The sequence below is a fragment of the Heterodontus francisci genome, chromosome 10 (genome assembly GCF_036365525.1).
Source record: "Heterodontus francisci isolate sHetFra1 chromosome 10, sHetFra1.hap1, whole genome shotgun sequence".
Taxonomy (NCBI): Eukaryota; Metazoa; Chordata; class Chondrichthyes; order Heterodontiformes; family Heterodontidae; genus Heterodontus; species Heterodontus francisci.
In genome coordinates this window covers 37,178,618-37,200,756 of record NC_090380.1, presented here as the reverse complement: position 1 = coordinate 37,200,756, position 22,139 = coordinate 37,178,618, and the positions used below count along the sequence as shown (strand labels likewise).

Here is a 22,139-nt window from a genome sequence, read left to right as displayed (position 1 = left end):
ACCCCTAGAAAACCAGAAGGAAGCAATTTATTCTAGAGGTACTGCAAATTAAATTTTAAGAAACTGGCACACTTGAACACGAAAACAACCCCTTCTTGACTTCACACAACTGTGCAGCTTACAATTGCTGTCAATGCCAACTGCATACATTTATCTTCCCAGATATTAAATGAAATACGTAGCACTATAATATTTATCTGCACACAATTGAATGGGCTTAGATTGGTCGTTTTGCATACTTCACCTCTTGGGAATGGAGTTTTCTGCAGCTTCACTTTTAGTCTTTTATAATTTAAATGCAACCATAGTCATGGCTCCAAAACATTTCATATTTTCTTATAGAAATGTGAAACCCTGTAATTTAGCACCATACAATTTGGAAGATTAATGTATAGTTAAACTGCAGCGAGTCTGGCCATGGTTAAAGTTTCTCCACCAATAATGTTCCTTGTTGCCATGAATACGTGTATTTTTAGATTACAGTACTATAAAAAGTCACTTTGCTCAGCATAATGTAAACCAGATAGTCATTTGCTTAAAAAATGTTAACAGATGTTAGAAAAGAACAATTTTATAAGGGGACAGCAGCTGAGGTAATTTTGAGATTTTACCCCCTGTAGTGCCTAAAGTCACTAGTTGTTTTTATTGGGATTGTGTTTTTAAGCAAGTATTAAGAGTATAATACGTGCAGAGCCCTTAATTTCCCCTCTTCCTTCTATTTGCTGATTGCATTTTTAGATATTCAACTGGAAATGGACACATGCCAAGTTGTAACTAACTCAGGAATCTGCAGACTTATCTAGCATTTCCTTCTCTCCCGGAAAGCTTTTTTCCTTCTCTAGATAGGCCTGGAGAGATTAGGAATTGACTAGCCGGGGATTGAGAAAATTGCCATTCTATCATTCCATGCTGCTACATTCTCAATGAACAAAAAGTGCAATCTTTCTTTTTAAGTTAAGTTTTAAATACTCCCTAGTGACACACATCGACAGGCAACTGTACTGCAAAATCATTTTTCTGCTTGTAGGAAAATGCTGCCCTCTTTTGTGGGAAATTGGATAAGACAGGGTTTCATACTTCCAATAAAGTTCTGCTCAGGCCAACATTTCAAAGCTTAAATTCCAGAAAAATTAATTATATCCTGACAAAAAGCCACAAGTTTTTATACAGTATATACACTAACCTACTCAGTTATTTTCACTGATTGCATCTAGCACAAGTAAAAATGTGCACCAGAAAAGAAGCCAACTGTTGTTGGCCAACTACTTCATCTCAACCTATTAGCACATTCTTCTATTCCTTTCTCCCTCATGTACTTCCCTAGCTTCCCCTTAAATGTATCTATGCCATTCACTTCAACTACTCCTTGTAAGTTCCACGGTCTAACCACTCTGGGTAAAGAAGCACCCCGAAACAACAGTTGGCTTCTTTTCTGGTGCACAGGCCATCAGCATGATACAGAATTATGCACGTAGCTGCAGTGCCATGCCGTTTGTTCTGCCCTTGCTTTGTTGCTTGAAAGATTATATTATCGGTTAATGAACTTTAATTCAAAATATATTTACCCAGAGTGGAATAAAGGCAATCTATTTAATTGCGTCTCCATCTTACACATCAAGATTGAGCAAGGCTAAGCGAGTAAAGGTCTACAATTCAGAGGCACGGGAACACCAGCACCTGCAGGTTCCCCTCCAAGTCACACATTAGCCTGACTTCGACCTATACTGCTGTTCCTTCACTTGTTGCTGGGTCAAAAACCTGTGACAAGTGTGAAAACAAACAAACGGATATGACCAGTCAGTGGCATAGAACAGATGCTGGATAATTTAGATAAAAAAGGAAGTTAAGTTTATATGTAATATTTGATCAGAGCTGTTAGATACTATTTGGTAAGATTTTCCTGCAGTATCCTGTTTAATTAAACATAGATTGGCCAATTCATCACTGTTAGCGAATCCAGTCAATATCACAATCTTTAAATTAAGATAATACATCTGAAGTTGGGCACTACTTCACATTAGATATTTGCTCAAAACATCATTTAAGGTAGTAACTCTCCTTGCATCTCTATGATTTCAATATTGATGTCTATCTGGGCTAATGCTTCAAAGAACATAATAGAACGTGTGGGTATGAGTTCACACGAGCCCATATATTTCAATGTACCCTGTTGTTTGCGCAATCAAAACAAAATGATTTAAAACAACTTTCCGTTCTCTTCAACAGGGAATATGTAACAGTGAAGCAGGACTAATGGAAAAAAATTAATTCATCCACATCTCAAGGGTCTTTTTGGTCACTGTTTGTAGTAATAAAGTGATTAAGGAGCATATATGGATCATATAACCATGGTAACAGAATCACTGGGAGGGATTTTCAGGAACCTGAGAGTATCTTCTTGGTCCCATGTTATCTGAAGTCTGTGTATTGTCTGTTTCTTAATGTATTGTAGTTTGGTGTTAGTATGCATGTAATTTAGAGAATGATTTAGATTAAATGTTGGATTGTGTAACATGAGCTTGTTAAAGTCAAAGATATGATTCTGCAGTTATTACAACAAATTATAATGTATTAAAACAAATGTAACAAAATGTCCCAAGGCGCTTTGCAAGGGCATTATAAAACAAAGTATGACAGAGCCACGTAAGGAGATACCAGGTCACATGATGAAATGCTTGACCAAACAGGTACATTTTAAGGAGTGCCTTAAAGGAGGAAAGGGGGTAGGAGAGGCAGAGAGGTGGAGGGAGGATATTCAAGTTTGGGGTCTAGGCAACTGAAAGCACACCATCAATGGTAGAGCAATTAAAATCAGGGATGTACAGCAGGCCAGAATTAGAGGAGCACAGATATAATACAAGAACTAGGAGCAGGAGTAGGCAATTCAGCCCCTCGAGCCTGCTCTGCCGTTCAATATGATCATGGCTGATCTCATCTCGACCTCAACTCCACTTTCCTGCCCATTCTCCATAACCCTTCAACCCATTACTAATTAACAATCTGTCTATCTCCTTAAATTTACTCAATGTCCCGGCATCCTCCGCACTCTGGGGTAGTGAATTCCACAGACTCACGATCCTTTGAGAGAAGTAATTTCTCCTCATCTCTGTTTTAAATCTGTCAACCCTTATCCTAAAACTATGACCTCTTGTTCTAGACTGCCCTACAAGAGAAAACATCCTCTCTACGTCTACTTTGTCAATCCCCTTAATCATCTTACATACCTCAATCAGATCTCCTCTCATTCTTCTAAACTCCAGAGAGTAAAGGCCTAAACTGCTCAATCTCTCTTCATAAGACAAACCCCTCATCTCTGGAATCAATCTAGTGAACCTCCTCTGAACTGCCTCCAGTGCAACTACATCCCTCAAGTAAGGGGACCAAAACTGTAAGCAATACTCCAGGTGCGGTCTCACTAGTGCCTTGTACAGCTGCAGCAACACTTCCCTACTTTTATACTCTATTCCTTTAGCAATAAACGCCAAAATTCCATTTGCCTTCCTTATTACCTGCTGTACCTGCGTACTAGTTTTCAGCGGATCATGCACGAGGACACCCAGATCCCTCTGCACTGAAGCTTCTCTCCATTTAGATAATAAGTTGCCTTTCTATTCTTCCGACCAAAATGGATAACCTTGCACTTATCCATGTTAAACTCCATCTGCCAAATTTTGGCCCATTCACCTAACCTACCCATATGCATTTGTAAATTTCTTATTTCTTTATTGCAACTTACTATCCCACCAATTTTAGTGTCATCTGCAAATTTGTCTATAATACCTTCTATCTCTGCATCCAAGTCATTAACATAGATTGTAAATTGTTGGGGCCCGAAGACCGAACCCTGTGGCACCCCACTAGTTACATCTTGCCAGCCAGAAAAAGACCCATTTATCCCGACTTTGTTTTCTGTTGGTCAGCCAATCCTCTATCCAAGCTAATAAATTTCCCCTAACCCCATGTGATCTTACCTTGTGTATTAACCTTTTGTGCGGCACCTTATCAAATGCCTTCTGGAAGTCCAGACATACAACATCCAATGGATCCCCATTATCCACTTTGCTTGTTACAGCTTCGAAGAACTCCAGCAAATTAGTCAAACACGATTTACTCTTCATAAAACCATGCTGACTCTGATGGATCACGTTTTGACTTTCTAAATGTCCTGTTATTACTTACTTAATAATGGATTTTAACAATTTCCCAACGGCAGATGTTAAACTAACTGCTCTATAGTTTTCTACTTTCTGCCTCCCTCCCTTTTTGAATAAAGGCATTATATTAGCTTTTTTCCAATCCACTGGAACCTTTCCCCCATCCAGGAAATTTTGGAATATTATAACCAATGGATCCACTATCTCTGCTGCCACTTCCTTTTAAGACCCTAGGATGTAGGCCATCAGGCCCTGGGGACTTGTCTGCCTTCAATCCCAATAGTTTGCTCAGTACTTTTTCCCTAGTGATGATTGTTCCAAGTTCCTTCCTTTCTGTAACCTCTGCATTTCCTGTTACTACTGGGATGTTACTAGTGTCCTCCACCGTGAAAACGGAGGCAAAATACTGATTTAGTGTTTCCGCCATTTATGTGTTCCCCTCTATTAACTCCCTGTCTCATCCTCCAAAGGATCAACATTCACTTTAGCTACTCTCTTCCCTTTTATATACTTATAGAAGCTTTTGCTATCCATTTTTATATTTTGCGCTAGTTTTCTTTCATAATTTACCTTTGCTCATTTTATTACTTTTTTAATAACCCTTTGTTGATCTTTAAAAGTTTTCCAATCTTCCAGCCTGCCACTGGCCTTTGCAATATGGTATGCTGTAGTTTGTCTTTATGTTATCTTTAACTTCCTTGCTTGGCCATGGATGTTTTTTCCCCCTCTTAGAATCTTTCTTCCTCCCTGGAATATATTTTAGTTGGGAGGAATTGAATATCTCCTTAAACATCTTCCACTGCTCATCAACTATCCTACCTTTTAGTCTTCCTGCCCAGTCCACTAGGGCCAAATCTGTCCTCATGCCTATGTAATTACCTTTGTTTAGCTCCAGAACGCTAGTGTGGGACTCCAGTTTCTCGCCCTCAAACTGAATTTGAAATTCTAGCATGCTATGATCACTTTTCCCGAGAGGATCCTTAACTATGAGATCATTAATTAATCCCACCTCATTACACAATACCAAATCTAGAATAGCCTGCTTCCTGGTTGGTTCTACAACATATTGCTCCAATATCTAGGAGGGTTTTGAATCTGGAGATTACAGATATAGGGAGGGGCCAGGCCATGGAGGGGTTTGAAAACAAGGATGAGAATTTTAAATTCAAGACGTTGCTTGACCGGGAGCCCATGTAGGTCAGCCAGCACGGGGCTGATAAGGGAACAGGACTTGGTGTGAGTTAAGACATGGGCAGCAGAGTTTTGAATGACAGTAGAATGTGGGAGACCAGCCAGGAGTGCACTGGAACTACAACTGATGTTTAAAGTAACAAAGCAAATAGAACAGGAAAACAGTCCAACAAACAGAATAGTACAACCCAGAAGGTGCCCATTTGGCCCACTGAGTCTGCGCTAGCTCTTTCAAAGAGCAATCTGTCACTATTCATCCATAAAATTCAAATATTTTAGGAATAAACCCAAAGTTCTATGTTTGTTATATTTGATTTTTGAACTGCTGTTTTCAAATAGTTTTATAAAAACAATACCATTTGTTCTGACCTCCGGTGTACAATGTGACACATTATAGCAAATGCGCTGGATTGAAAGTGAAACTGATTGAAATTATACTTTGTATTCCAATGTCCAAGCCATTTATGAGGGAGGGAGCAAGGGCGGGGGAGCTAATACAGTTGTGCTGCTCTACATTGATGTTTGTATACTTAGGGAGAAATGCATTTTTACATCGGACTCTGTTTTGATTGCATTAGATTAGCTATACACTTTATATTCAGATTAATTGCCCCCATGTCCGTGGTTGAGTCAATAATTTTGTCAAATGTCCGTGATGCAACATGTTGGTGCCTATCCCTGGGGAGGGAGTGGGGAAGAGAAGACAGCGACTGAGGGAGGGAGTAGGGTTCTTTGGGTGGGGTGGTGAAGATCGTGGCCATTGAGGGATGAGGGGGGGTTTGGCTTCAATTCATTTTTTTTTGTCAAATTGTTCAGCTCCACCGTTATTAATGGCAGCTGCCTGAGACGTCGCAGACAGTGACATTTCAGTCCATGAGGCTGCACTTGTGCATATGCCAGTACTGCGCCACCTAGTGATTGTGTTGTCAGCAAATGCAGCCATGAAATAAAGGCCACAGAACAGTCTAAAAATCGAACTACAAGCAAAGGTCCTCATGATTATGAAGTTTTGGTGGCTGCCAATAAACCTGATAAGCTAATAAGAGAAGCCAAAAAGGAATAAGATAGTTGGAGAGAGTTTGGAGTTTATTGAGTTACCAGATAAGGGGCAACCTGCTTTGTCACTTAGGTGGATTTGTACTGAAAATGTCCTTGCAAATGGTGCTTATAAGGCCAAAGCGAGGCTAGTTGCTAGAGGTTTTGTAGGGCGACAGGGTGATGCAGATGTTGGAGTGGATTCTCCCACAGCTAGAAAAGTAATCTTGAAAATCTTTTTAGCTCTTTTGGCCACATATTCATGGGAATGTAGATTATTCGACATAAAAGCAGCATTTCTGCAGGGTGATACTTTTCAGAGAAACATTTCTGAAACCACCCAAAAGTCAGCAGATGTAGAAGGAAACCATGGAAACTAAACATATGCAACTATGGCTTGAATGACGCTTCCATGGGGTGGTATTTTTCAGGGAGATCTGTTCTCCTGAAAATAGTTTTGTGTTCAACTAAAAGCAGATCCTGCAATGTTTTATTGGTATCAAAGGAAAACTTTTGGGCGTCTTCATGATGCATGTTAATGATTTCTTATGGGGTGGTACTGCAGAATGAGAAATATGTTAAGATTAAAGTAGAATTAAAAATTGGGAGTCAGGCTTATAGGGCCTTTTAAATATATTGGTTCAGATATCAAGAAGAGTCGGTCTGGAATAACTTTAAAATCAACAATCCTATTTAGTGTTACTCCCATCCCGATTAATCATGCTCAGTCATCACAGAAAGATGATGTTGTATCTAAAGAGACCGAGCAATTGTGAAGCTTGATTGGTCAATTGAACTGGTTGGGCACTCAGACTAGATGAGATATTAGTTTTATGTGTTGGAATCAAGAACTACGATGAAACACCCTAAAATTGATAATGTTTAAAGGGCAAATAAAACATTAAAAATATTAAATCTGATGCAATGCATACTTAAGTTGCCATCTTAGATGACCCAAAGAACATGAAACGAGCCATTTTTAGAGGTGCTTCACATGCTAATCTTTCTAATGGGTATTCAAGTGCAGCTGGTTTTATAATATTTCTTATGGGTAAGAATGGGAAATACCGTCCTTTACTTGGGAAGCTAATAAAATAAAAAATGGCTGTTAAAAGTACTTCAGCTGCTGAAACACTGGCTCTTGTGGCAGCAGTAGACATGGGATTCTATTTGTCAAATATTATAAGTGAGATTCTGTACAAGGGGTGTACTGAAGATAGTTTGCCCATTGAATGTTATGCGGATCATCGTTCATTGTGGGAACAGACACGCTACAAAAAACGTAGGTGAGAAAAATGTTAAGAGCCCTCGAGAAGGTGCATCTCACAATGTAATGCTTTGTACAGAATGTGGAAGTTTTTGATTTAATTTGTTTTGAAATTTTGGTTGTATATATTAATTCTAATTTATATTTAAAAAGAGAGAAGGGAATCTGTTAACTATATTAACTGCATTTAATTGGATGCAGGCAGTGGTCATTAACTGGGGAATCACTTGAGCCCCTATAAAGAGATAGACTAAAACTGTGTTTGTGGGGTTAGCAGGTGTAGGCTTGTCATGTGTAATTCTGTAAATAAATATGTGTGAAAAGATTGACTCCAGTTCTATTCATCACCAAAGGACTTTCTGGAATGGAACAAGTATTATTCAACCAGATAAAAAGGGAAGGGGAGGGGAAAGAGGTATGATCTGTTCTCCTGCTCAACAGGGAAAGGGTGCAGCAAACACACAAATCCAGGTCATGGTGATATACTCCAAAAAGAAAATTCTATTCAATCACGAACACTTACTTAACTCCTCTCGATGCTTTTCTGTCTGTTTGAAGTACTGGCGCAATTCTTCCGTTATTTCCACATTGCTGACATCACATTCTATTTCACTCTCCGACTCCGTTTCGCTTTCTGTGTCAGAATTCAGAACAGTTTCACTGTTCAAATTGGCCATTTCAAACTCCGAGCTGCGTGGGCACTGCTGTCGTCCCTTTTGGCTGCGCTCAGTTTGCTCAGTACGTCTTGAAGAGTAGCACAAAGAACCGTTATGCCAGTCAGCAAAGCGACTTGCTGTTGGTTCTGTGTTATACCAGGGAGAATACTCAAGTGACTCGAATGCCTTGCGATAAGCCCGTCTATGTTTCTGCAGCCATCCCATAGCTAGATGATAATGCTGCCAAAATCTGGAGTACATTTTATGGTTGTACCAAATGTCTGAAGTTAGTCTTATTCCATCATCCTGTTTAAAAGAAAATACAAACACAATTTTTCCCCTTCTCTCCTGAAGACACTAACTTATGCTGTGATAACAGTGTGATGGAATATAGGTATAATAGGCTTGATTAAGTAGAATTTGGAAATAGTTAGTGTATTATGCCTTTAGAGTTAACTATTGAATAAATGGTTAGTTTTCAGTGCTCACTGAAGTTCCCCTTTAAGATGGTAGAGTTCAACATTTCAAGGTCTCTGTCAGAATAGAATTGCTGTTACCAGGTGCTTGGAACATAAACATAGACATTGAAATATCCTGTGTGACCTCAGTAAGAGGTAGCAATAAACTTGATTGGTTTATGGAGTTGTTGTTCAGACAGAGTTGCTGTGGGTACCATGGAAAGGGCAATTAACAATAAATGGAATGTACTCACAGGAACAAGAGAGGTCAAGTAAAAACAATTGTAAACATTTTGACCAGATAAAAGCTCATAACTTCAAATTTCAGTAAAACATTAAATTAAAGATATAGATTTTAAAAGGAACACAGGAAGGTCACATCTAATGTAAAAGTCATATGACACCTTAGAAATAGTATAAAAATACAAGGTTCTAAAGCAAACACTGAGGGGTGTTGAATCCTCAACAATACTTCTCATCCCATGCCTTATTCGGGGATTAAAGGTACAAGCTTACTTTACATTTTGATGAATAATCTGAATATTCCAAGATAATATTGCTGTAACATTAGCAAGGTTAAACTTTTGGATTCTATGTTAGAAATAAGAATATGTTACATCTCTCAGTAATATTTGATATTGTGATATACTTATCCACTTAAGAAGTTTATTGCATGTTAAATTCTTTAATAAATATATAGTTAATAAATCGTCTCATGTAGTATTCTGTATACAACTACAAGAACCCCCTCTCTGTGTCTCTTTAAGTGGAGAGATATGTATTGAAGAGAGTTTCCCAGACCCTTATAATATCTGGGATATTTATGATTTAGCCATAAAATATTAGAAGCAGGCTATCTGAAAGCTGGTAAAAATTCTCTGTTGGTTTTCTTTCTTTTAGGAAAAACTAGTGCAATTCTTTGGACCCAAATAAGTGTCTGAGAATTTGTTTGGCTTGAACTTGATTAAAGGAGATTCATGGGGATGTGCTCCTGATTTGGTTTAGTTCCTACAAGGGGTTAAAGTCATAAATCACTTCTACAGTGGCTACCACTGCCAAGTGACCAGTCAAATGTAAACCTAGACAGAGTGTATGCAATAAAAACAGAAAATGCTGGAAACACTCAGGTCAGGCAGTAGCTGTGGAGAGTTACAACATCTGCAGCAGCTTGCTTTTGTTTTTGGGTGTGTGCATGCAGCCTACTTCACAGCTGACCTGATTTAAGACTAGCCAACTTAGCATAAACCAGGGATCAAATCTGGCCTTGGTTGGCTTTGAGTGTAGGCAAAGCCTTTCCCAACTATGGGAGTCACTAGCTGCTACTGCAGCTTTTTTGATATTAAAAACAAAACTAGCTTTCTTTCCATAGTCATGTGAATGAAGTTATTTGGGGGAGAAGACAAATCTGAAGTATGGGAGAAGACAAATCTGAAGTATGGGTGACCACACAGCACTACTCAGAACTGAACGTGAAGAAGGGAGTTTGGTAAGTGAATGGATTTTAAGGGTTATTCTCTCAAGAATAGTTTTTGTTTTGTTTACATCTAGCAATTCATTGAAATTCCTGTTTCAGTTAAGAGGCAAGTTAGGTTTCTTGCAGTTTTAAACAGGGGTGTACAAACACAGAGTATCTGTAGCTAGTTAATTAGATGGCTAGTTTCTGCACACAGCATTGTTTTCAGAGTATAAATTCAGGGGACTCAGTGCTGCTTGTCTGCCTTGAGTGCTGCTGGAGGGCACAGATTGTAAAGAAGGGAGTTTGGTAAGTGAGGGAGTTCGCTAAGGAGGAGAACTATAAATTAAGAAAAACTAAATTTGAGCGTAGTGTTTAAAGTGGGAGTTTGATGCGTGAGGAGGGGCTTCTTTCTTTCTTCTACCTTTTTTCAGCCTCCAGTAGCTGCCTCTCTCTCTTCGGTGCAGGGGGAAGAAGCTGATTGGTGAGTAACTGGTAAGTTACTTTTCACTGTAATAACAAGCTTTTAAAGTTATGTTATGGCAGGTCAGCTCGGCCAAGTGGAATGTACGTCCTGCGGTTATGTGGGAAGTTATGGACCACACCACGAGTTCCAGACGAACACATCTGTAGGAAGTGTCACCTGCTGCAGAAGCTTGAGCTCTAGGTTTTGGAACTTGAGCGGTGGCTAGAGTCACTATTGTGCACCCCCGAGGCAAATGACTACGTGGATAGCATGTTTAGGGAGGTGGTCACACCGCAGGTTAGGAGCATGCAGGCAGAGAGGATGGGGATTCCTGCACTATCTTGCTTGCTAATTGGTTTTCCATTTTGGATACTGGTGAGGGCGAAGGTTCCTTGGGAGAGTGCAGCCAGAGCAAAGTCCATGGCACCACCGGTGGCTCAGCTGCACAGGAGGGGGGAATGAAGAGTGGAACAGCAATAGTGATAGGGAATTCAATTGTCAGGGGATCAGACAGGTGCTTCCGCGGCAGTAAACGTGACTCCAGGATGGTGTGTTACCTCCCTGGTGCCAGGGTCAAGGATGTCATGGAGTGGCTGCAGGACATCCTTCTTGGGGAGGGTGAACAGCCAGGGTCGTGGTCCACATTGGTACCAATGACAGGTAGGAAGAGGGATGGGGTCCTGAAAGCAGATTTTAGGGAGTTAGGAACGAAATTAAAAAGCAGGATCTCCAAAGCAGTAATCTCAGAATTACCCCCAGTATCACATGCTAGTGAGCATAGGGAACAGGAGGACTGATCGACTGAATATGTGGCTGGAGAATTGGTTCGGAGGGAGGGAATCAGATTTCTGAGACATTGGGACTGGTTCTGGGGCAGGTGGGACCTGTAGAAGATGGACAGAAACCTGAGGGGTAGCTCAAACTGGACAGAAGTAAAGCTGGTAACAGGAGGTAGAAAAGTAGCAAGTGACATTAGAAGGCAGGCGAAACAAAGGCGAGCATCAACTGGGCTTAGAATGCAGAATGTCAAGACGACAAGGTTAAGGGCACTTTACCTGAATGCACGGAGCATTCGCAACAAGGTAGATGATTTAAAAGGCCCAAATAATGGTAAATGGATATGATCTAATTGCCATAATGAAAATATGGCTATGGGTGACCAAGACTGGGAACTGAATATTCAACAATTAGGAAGGACAGGCAAAAAGGAAAAGGAAGTGGTGTTGCGCTGATAATAAGGGATGGGATCAGTACATTAGTAAGGGAGGATCTCAGATTGGAAGAACAAAATGTGGAATCTGTTTGGGTGAAGCTAAGAAACAGTGAGGGGCAGCAAACATTGGTTGCTGTTGTTTATAGGCCAAAGAGTAGTGGTAGTGTGGGGCATAGTATTAGTCTGGAGATTAGAGAGGCACATAGCATGGGTAATACAGTAATCATGGGTGTCTTCAATCTGCATATAGACTGGGTAAACCTAATGAGCACTAATGGTGTGGAGGACGACTTTCTGGAGTGTGTTAGGGATCATTTTCTAGAGCAGTATGTTGAGGAACCGACTACAGAACAGGCTACATTAGATCTAATATTATGTAATGAGAAAGGGCTGTAAAATAACCTTTAGGGATGACTGACTACAATATGATAGAATTTTACATTATGTTTGAAAGAGAAGTAGTTCAATCTGAAGCCAGGGTGTTAAATTTGAACAAAGGAAATTATGAAGGTATGAGGGGCAAATTGGCTGAGGTGGATTGGGAAAATACATTAAAAGGTATGATAGTATTTAGGCAATGGATAGTCTTTAAAGAAATATTACATAGTTCACAGCAACTATACATTCCTTCAAGGCACCAAAACCCCCAAAAGTGAAGGCAGTCAACAAAGGAAGTTAAAGATAGTATAAGATTAAAAGGCCTATAAAGTTGCCAGAAATAGTATGAAACAAGAGGATTGGGAGGATTTTAGAATACAGCAAAGGAGGATGAAGAAACTGATAAAGGGAGAAGGGAATATGAATGTAAGCTAGCAAAAAATATAGAAACAGGCTGTAAAAGCTTCTACAGGTACATAAACAGGAAATGTTTGATGAAGACAAATGTGGGTCCATTACAGGCAGAGTCAGGAGAATTTATAATGTGAAACAGAGAAATGACAGAGAAGCTAAATGATTACTTGGTGTCTAAATCTCCCAGAATTAGAGATCCAAGGGTTTAGGGAGAATAAGGAATTGAAGGAAATTAGTATTGGAGAAATTAATGGGGCTGAAGGTTGATAAGTCCCCAGGACCTGATATTCTACATCCCAGAATGTTGAAAGAGGTAGCTATGGAGATGCATTGGCGATCATCTTCCAAAATTCAAAAGATTCTGGAGCAGTTCCTGCAGATTGGAAGGTAGCAAATGTCACCCCACTACTTAAGAAGGGAGGGAGAGAGAAAACAGGGAATTACAGACCTATTAGCCTTACATCAGTCATTGGGAAAATGTAGAATCTATTCTAAAGGATGTGGTAAATGGACACTTGGATAATAATGATCTGATTGGATATAGTCAGCATGGATTTATGAATGGAAAATCATGTTTGACGAACCTGTTGGAGTTTTTTGAGGATGTTACTAATAGCATTGATAAAGGGGAGTCAGTGGATGTGGTTACTTGAATTTTCAGAAGGCTTTTGATAAAATCCCCCACAGGAGATTGGTTAGCAAAATTAAAGCACATGGGATAGGAGGTAATATACAGGCATAGATTAAGGATTGGTTAACAGGCAGGAAGCAGAGAGTAGGAATAAACACATCATTCTCACACTGGCAGGCTGTGACTAGCGGGGTACCGCAGGGATCAGTGTTTGGGCCCAAGCTGGTCACAATATATATCAATGTTTTGGATGCGGGGACCAAATGTAGTATTTCCAAGTTTGCGATGACACAAATTAGGTGAGGATGTGTGCTGTAAGGAAGAAACAAAGCGGCTTCAAGGGGATTTGGACAGACTTAGTGAGTGGGCAAGAATGTGGCAGATGGAATATAATGTGGAAAAATGTGAGGTTATCCACTTTGGTAGGAGAAACAGATGTGCAGAGCAATTCTTAAAATGCTAAGAGATTAGAAAGTGTAGATGTACAAAGGGTCCTGGGTGTCCTTGTCAATAAGTCACTGAAAGCTAACATGCAGGTGCCTCAAGCAATTAAGGCAAAAGGCAAATGGTACGTTAGCCTTTATCGCAAGAGGATTTGAGTACAGGAGTTGTGAAATCTTGCTTCAATTGTATAAAACCTGGGTTAGAGCACACCTAGAGTACTGTGTGCAGTTTTGATTCCCTTACCTCAGGGAGGATATTATTGCCATAGAGGGAGTTCAACGAAGATTCACCAGACTTGTTCCCGGGATTGCGGGACTGTCCTGTGAAGAGACTGGGGAAACTGGGCCTGTATTCTCTAGTTTTGAAGAATGAGAGGTGATCTCACTGAAACCTACAAAATACTTAAAGGGATCGACAGGGTAGATGCAGTTGAGATGTTTCCCCTGGTTGGGGAGTCTAGAACCAGGGGACACAATTTCAAAATAAAGGGAAGCCACTAAGGACAGAGATGAGGAGAAATTTCTTTACTCAGAGGGTTGTGAATCTTTGGAATTCTCTACCCCGGAGGGCTGTGGAAGCTGAATCATTGAGTATGTTTAAAGCAGATGGTCACAGATTTCTAAATACCAATGACATAAGGGGATATGAGGATAGTGTGGGAAAAAGGCATTGAAGTGGATGATCAGCTATGATCGTGAATAATGGAGCAGGCTCGATGGGCTGAGTGGCCTACTCCTGTTCCTATTAACTATCTTTATATTGTTCATTTTTCTGTTTCAACAGCTATTTACTGGTTGTTTTCATGAAAGATAGAATACGCTTTACAATGCATCACATATTTCACCGTCATGGCAATTGCTAAATCTGTTTGTACTTTTAAGATGCAAAAATAAAAATCTTGAATTCAGAAGTGTTTCAATAGAAACAGAAAATGGCCATTTCACAGGCCAATCCGTATTTTAAAGAGAAACATATATTAGTGATTTGGATGGCAACTGAATGCCAACCCATCTTCTGTCTTTTAAGTCTTGTTTCAAGTCACAAAACATTTACGTATGAGCAAGGCCATTCAGCCCACTGTAACCAGAAAGGCCTAATTTCCAGTGCTTTCAAAGGCCTGATTTCCAATGCTTTCAAAGTTAAAGAGAAAATTGACTATTATCATGCAGGCCCCCACCTGCCAAGAATGAAGCATATTAATTTTGTCATATGAACATTGATTTTAAACTGTTGCTTTTAAACTGTAAGCTGGAGTGAAGAAATGACTTGTTTGAAGATCACCAGACACTAGCCTGGAAGGACATTACTAAGAGATGCTGCTTGTGGAGACAAAGGGATATTCCCTGTTCCAATTAACCCAAATGGATTTTGATCACCATTACAGTGAAGATGTAAGGACGCGCATTCCAGAGACTGCTAAGGTACTACAATCCACAAACCTCGCAGGGGAGACTGTTCCAAATAAGGAGCTAGTCACATGACTAACCTGCTGGGCAACCTGAGGTTTTTTGAATTGTGCCACACAGAAAGGAACAAAAGACTGTTTTAGCTTCAGTCACAAAACTATCAAGTCTCTCGCCTGGCTGTCTGTCTCGCTCTCGCTGGAACACGGTGTTTCTAAAATTAAACCCTGTTATGGTTAAGCCAGGCAAAGGCTGAGAGGGAACCCCTAAACCCCTTCTCATCTGGTCGTAACACTATCATACAAATTTTATTTTTTATTTTATTTTTATTTAGAGATGCAGCACTGAAACAGGCCCTTCGGCCCACCGAGTCTGTGCCGACCAACAACCACCCATTTATACTAACCCTACAGTAATCCCATATTCCCTACCACCTATCTACACTAGGGGAAATTTACAATGGCCAATTTACCTATCACCTGCAAGTCTTTGGCTGTGGGAGGAATCCGGAGCACCCGGCGAAAACCCACGCGGTCACAGGGAGAACTTGCAAACTCCGCACCGGCAGTACCCAGAATTGAACCCGGGTCCCTGGAGCTGTGAGGCTGCGGTGCTAACCATCGCACCACTGTGCCGCCCCTGCTGAATATAATTCATGAGCCATCAAAAGAGACAGTTCAAATTATTATTGGTAACGTTATCTTTTATCTTCCTCTGGCTTTTAATTTTAGAAAATAAATCTGCTCAATCTGGTGAACGATTGACATTTCAAAAAAGCCTTCGATAAAATAATGCTTAGTAGATTCATGACTATGGTCGCATCATGTGGAGTCAAGGGACAGGTAGCAGAATGTATAGCAAGCTGGCTACAAAACAGAAAACACAGTAGGGATTAAAAGTAGTTACACAGACTAGCAAAAGGTAGGAAGTAAAAGCAAAATACTGTGGATGCTGGAAATCTGAAATAAAACCAAGAAATGCTGGAAATACTCAGCAGGTCTGGCAGCATCTGTGGAGAGAGAAGCAGAGTTAATGTTTCAGGTCAGTAGGAAGTGTTGTTTCAGAAAATGGTGCTGGGTCCACAGTTGTTCACAATTTACATCAATGATTTGGACTCGGAAGTCTGAACTACAATTTCAAAATTTGTGAACACCACCAAATTGGTAGGTTTGGTTAATACAATGGAAGAATGACAATACAGGTAGCGATTAACAAGCTTGCAGAATGGGTGTGTAATTGGCAAATAAATTTCATGATAATCGTGAGGTAGTGTATTTTGGTAGAAAGAACAGGAGGCCACATACTGCTTGGATAATAAGAGTCTGAATGGGGTAGAGCAACAAAGAAGCTGAGTAAAAATATACAAATCACTCGAAGTAGCAACATGGCTAATAAGACCAGAAAAAACTAAGCACTGGGGTTCACTGCTCGAGGGGGACAGAATTGAAAAAGCAGAGAAGTTATGTGAAACGTGAATTGAACATTTGTTAGACTACACTTGAGAGTACTGTGCACAATTCTGGTCTCCAGAGGCATTGGAAAAGGTACAAAAAAGATTCACAAGGACAATACCAGATAGGATATACTGATAATGTGAAGGACTTGAATTAATATCCAATAAACCTTTCTGATCCTATGACTTGAACCATTACCCCTCACACAGTCAAACTCTAAATTTAAGCTAGTGCCCACAAAGCCATTAACAGAAATAATTCTGAAGTAAATTCTATGCAATTTTGAGAGTCACTGATGACGGGACAGCTTATTGTAAATGAGGCAACCAAAGCTTCTTCAGCTCTGTAATGAGCCCAGAGGTCCATTATTTTCTACAAGAATTATTAGCAGCACTGCTTGCAAGAAAAATATTCCTGATGTTGTTAATTAGGGACAACAGAATACACAAATTAAACACTTTGCAACGGTATAGCATCACTGGGAGTAGGAGCTTATTTAACAAAAAACTGCAGATGTATGGACTTTTTAAAAAGGATTTAATGTCAACTGGGAACTAGGTGATGCAGTGAGTTATCACATGGGAGACTTGGGGTAGAATCCAGTCAGATTTTATTTGCCTGCAAAGCTGCTGTGTGAAATGAGCTTGGGTCAGTCTTAACCCAATACTTCAGTGAGTAATGACGACCATATGAGCAAAGCTTAAACCTGTGTATAATCCCGTATGCATTGTATGTCTTATTTAGCAAATTATAAGGATTGTTTGCATGGAAAAGGAAATCACACTGGTGCATTACAGCAGTGGTTCTCAAACATGGGTCCACGAAATAATCTATGTTTCTGAGCTTTTGCTGAACATATTTGGCAGAGGAGCATCTGACAATAATAAGTAGTACAACAATTATTTTCAAACAGGACGTGTATAATGATTTATAATTTAGTGTGGAAGCAGTCTCTGTTGCTTTTGCATCAAGAATAGTACAGTTTGCAATTACTTCTGGTGGGGGTGGGCCACTGTGAAGACGAGCAAACCACATCAGCGGCAGCTTGGTGTAAGCTGGCAGCGAAGTGCGACCGCCACATGTGCAGTGCACAGTGGCACAAAGATCGCTAGATGGTGAGCACCAAAAAGATGATTGGTGTTGAGTGTATCTACCTTCTGCTATTCTCCAATTTTGGGGTGAGATTGGGGATTGTCAAATTTTTGATGTTTTGGTGGAAAAAACATATTTAAACCATTTTAGTCCAGAATTTCCTGTTGCTGATATTAGAATTAGAATCAACAGATTGTAAAAGATACTACTTGATACTACTAGCAGGCACATGCATCTCACTAATATCTAAGTAAATACTTCCTTTCTTAAAAGCACTATTAAAACATTAATTAATGTAGCACCTTCATATATTATGAGCATTATTTAGTAATTGAATTTAGCTGGGGGATCCATGATTACTAATCCATTTGTAAAAGGGTCCTTTAACCAAAAATGTTTGCGAAGCTGCACTAGAGAATGCTCTTTTGAGTTGAGGTTAGCCTTAAAAGGCAATTTGAAGATACAAGGCGATTTACTCTGCATCTTTCCCATGTTATACCTGACCGGAAGTGCTTGATGTTAACACAGTGTGCCAATAATATTCCATTCACTTGCATCTTATCTGGATATGTAAAAATGACAAGATAAAATAGCACCTCTGTGTATACTATACATTTTGATAAACTCAATGTACAGTCTTTCATAGAAATGGTATCAGGGATATGCGGCAAAGACGGCTATGTAGAATTAGGTTGCAGATGTTATCCCTTTGGATAACAAACATCTATCAATCTCAGACTTATAATCTACGGTTGCTCTATCAATTGGTGTTTGTGGAAGAGAGTTCCAAACTTCTGTCATCCTTTGTGTGTAGATGTGTTTTCACATTTCACTCCTGAAGTGTTTGGTTCTGATTTTAGACTATGTCCCTTAGTCCAAGAATCCCCAAACAGTGGGAAAAATTTCCATCTATCTACCCTATCTGCTCCCCTTAATAGCTTGAAAACATGTCAATGGGAAAATGTAACCTGTTGCTCATGCTCCCAGCTAAAAATGGGAAAAAAGGCAATCTTAAAAAACAAAAATTCCTAAATATGCCTTTTATATCAATATTCCTTGGTACCCTTACCTAATAAGATCAATCTGTCTTAAATATTCCAATTAACCCAGCACTCCCACCTGTATTTTGGGAGTGAGTGAACAGAAAGAACTCCAGATTCTTCACTACCTTTTGTGTGAAACAGTGTTTCGTGAATTCACTGCGAAATAGCCTGGCTCTAATTTTAGGGCATGATATTTTTCTCCCACCAAAGGAAACAGCCTCTTCCTATCCAATCCAAGCTAGATGGATAAAGAACTGGCTGGGCAACAGGAGACAGAGAGTAGCAGTGGAAGGGAGTTTCTCAAAATGGAGACGTGTGACCAGTGGTGTTCCACAGGGATCCGTGCTTGGACCACTGTTGTTTGTGATATACATAAATGATTTGGAGAAAAGTATAGGTGGTCTGATTAGCAAGTTTGCAGACAACACTAAGATTGGTGGAGTAGCAGATAGTGAAGGGGACTGTCAGAGAATACAGCAGAATATAGATAGATTGGAAAGTTGGGCAGAGAAATGACAGATGGAGTTCAATCAGGGCAAATGCGAGGTGATGCATTTTGGAAGATCCAATTCAAGAGTGAACTATACAATAAATGGAAAAGTCCTGGGGAAAATTGATGTACAGAGAGATTTGGGTGTTCAGGTCCATTGTTCCCTGAAGGTGGCAACGCAGGTCAATAGAGTGGTCAAGAAAGCATACAGCATGCTTTCCTTCATCGGACGGGGTATTGAGTACAAGAGTTGGCAGGTCATGTTACAGTTGTATAAGACTTTGGTTCGGCCACATTTGGAATACTGCGTGCAGTTCTGGTCGCCACATTACCAAAAGGATGTAGGTGCTTTGGAGAGGGTGCAGAGGAGGTTCACCAGGATGTTGCCTGGTATGGAGGGCGCTAGCTATGAAGAGAGGTTGAGTAGATTAGGATTATTTTCATTAGAAAGACGGAGGTTGAGGGGGGACCTGAATGAGGTGTACAAAATCATGAGAGGTGTAGGCAGGGTGGATAGCAAGAAGCTTTTTCCCAGAGCGGGGGATTCAATTACTAGGGGTCACCAGTTCAAAGTGAGAGGGGAAAAGTTTAGGGGGGATATGCTGGAAAGTTCTTTACGCAGAGGGTGGTGGGTGCCTGGAACGCGTTGCCAGCGGAGGTGGTAGACGAAGGCACGATAGCATCTTTCAAGATGTATCTGGACAGATACATGAATGGGCAGGAAGCAAAGAGATACAGACCCTTAGAAAATAGACGACATGTTTAGATAGAGGATCTGGATCGACGCAGGCTTGGAGGGCCGAAGGGCCTGTTCCTGTGCTGTAATTTTCTTTGTTCTTTAACATTTTAAACACCCTAAACGGCGGATTTAAGATGAAACCAGCAGCTTCAGGGGCACCTGCAGATGCACAAGGCTCTTCAACTAGAAGCACCGTGTGATGTAGTGGCGACAGCTCGGCCTCTCCAACTGGAGCCACAGCAGCAGCAGTTCTGAGAGGGACCCGATGCAGACATCCTAAAGAGAAAGCGCCTTCCGGGCCGCCCACCCATACTAGTGCCAAGAACACCGAACCTGTCAACGTACTCAAACACTACGCTGCTAAACACAGCGGACATTACCTGCTGATCGCTTCCCGCCTCCATTCTTCACCTAGCACCCAACCCTCCAACGACCGGACACTCACGCATGCGTACAGCGACATGGTCGCGGAGGGTGCGCGCGCAGTCGCTGGGTCACGTGCCGGGGAGCGGGCGAACTGTGATTGGAATAAAAACAAGAAATGTTGGAAATACTCAGCAGGTTTGGCAGCATCTGTGGAGAGAAAAGCAGAGTTAACGTTTCAGGTCAGAGACCCTTCATCAGAACTTCACCTGAATCTACTGGGTGACCATCTTTGTAAAGGGGTCTCCCTCCACCTAAAGCTGGGGCTGCAGGGCGGCCATCTTGGTATAGGGGTGGTTAAGGGAAATGGTGGGAGATAAGAACCAACCGCAAAAACATTCAAACACTATAAAATATATCAGCTCAACCTTAACTCTAAATCTGGAAGGTTACTTTCAGCAGTGTTTCAAATAGTTGAATTGCAAAGCAAACAGCCTCGAGTTGATAAGAGCAGAAAGTGCCAGAAATACTCACCAGGTCTGGCAGCATCTGTGGAAAGAGAAACAAATGTTTCAGGTCAATGACCTTCATCAGAACTGGCAAAGGTTAGAAATGCAACAGTCTTTGAGCAAGTGAAAGGGGGAGGGGGGGGGGAAGAAGAACAAGAAGGAAGGAGTGTGATAGGACTGGGGGGGCGGTGGTGGTTTGGGGGAAGGGGCAGAGATTAAATGACAGGTGTCATGGAACAGAATGCAAATGGAGTACTAAATAGTTGTAGCGAAAGACAAAGCACGGGTCCAGAGATAGCCTCGAGTTGGTACCATGCACCTTGCATTTATTTACAAAGAGGTGGAAATAGGGATTAAGTTTGTAATTCGATCTCATGAAAGTTTTTTTTAGAATCATAGAAAGTTTAGTTTAGAGATACAGCACTGAAACAGGCCCTTCGGCCCACCGAGTCTGTGCCGACCATCAACCACCCATTTATACTAATCCTACACTAATCCCATATTCCTACCACATCCCCACCTGTCCCTATCATCTACCTATACTAGGGGCAATTTATAATGGCCAATTTACCTACCAACCTGCAAGTCTTTTGGTTGTGGGAGGAAACCGGAGCACCCGAAGAAAACCCACGCAGACACAGGGAGAACTTGCAAACTCCACACAGGCAGTACCCAGAATTGAACCCGGGTCGCTGGAGCTGTGAGGCTGCGGTGCTAACCACTGCGCCACTGTGCCGCCCTAAAGGCACAGAAAGAGGCCACTAGGCCCATCATGTCTGTGCCGGCCGAAAAACGATCCACCTATTCTAATCAACCTTCCAGCTTTTGGTCTGTAGCCCTGCAGATTACGACACTTGAGGTGCATATCGAGACTCATTTTGAATGAGTTGAGGGTTTCTGCCTCAACTACCCTTTCAGGCAGTGAGATCCGGATCCCCACCACCCTGTGGGTGAAAAAGTTTGTCCTCATCTCCCCCCTAATTTTTCTACTTTAAATCTATGCCCCCTTGTCACTGACCTCTCTGCTAAAGTGAATAGACCCTTCACTTCCACTCTATCCAGGCCCCTCAAAATTTTGTACATTTCAATCAGATCTCCCCTCAGCCTTCTCTGTTCCAAGGAGAACAACCCCAGTCTATCCAATCTTTCCTCATAGCTGCATTTTTCCAGTCCTGGCAACATCCTCGTAAATCTCCTCTGTACCCTCTCTAGTGCAATTCCATCCTTTCTGTAATGAGGTGACCAGAACTGCACACATAGAAACATAAAAAATAGGAGCAGGAGTA

At 40.9% G+C, this 22,139-nt stretch overlaps 1 protein-coding gene across 1 annotated transcript in view; it reads right to left on the bottom strand.

The window, feature by feature from the left end:
- The window catches only part of gemin8 (gem (nuclear organelle) associated protein 8), a 29,992-nt gene extending 9,539 nt beyond the window's left edge, over nucleotides 1-20,453 (bottom strand). Inside the window, exons 1-2 of the mRNA XM_068040449.1 lie at nucleotides 20,362-20,453; nucleotides 8,171-8,609 (exon numbers count right to left, since the gene is read on the bottom strand). Of these exons, the coding sequence (XP_067896550.1) occupies nucleotides 8,171-8,609; nucleotides 20,362-20,385 (463 nt within the window). The 5' untranslated portion in view covers nucleotides 20,386-20,453. The remainder of the gene's footprint in view (nucleotides 1-8,170; nucleotides 8,610-20,361) is intronic.
- Between the last annotated feature and the right edge of the window lie 1,686 nt (nucleotides 20,454-22,139).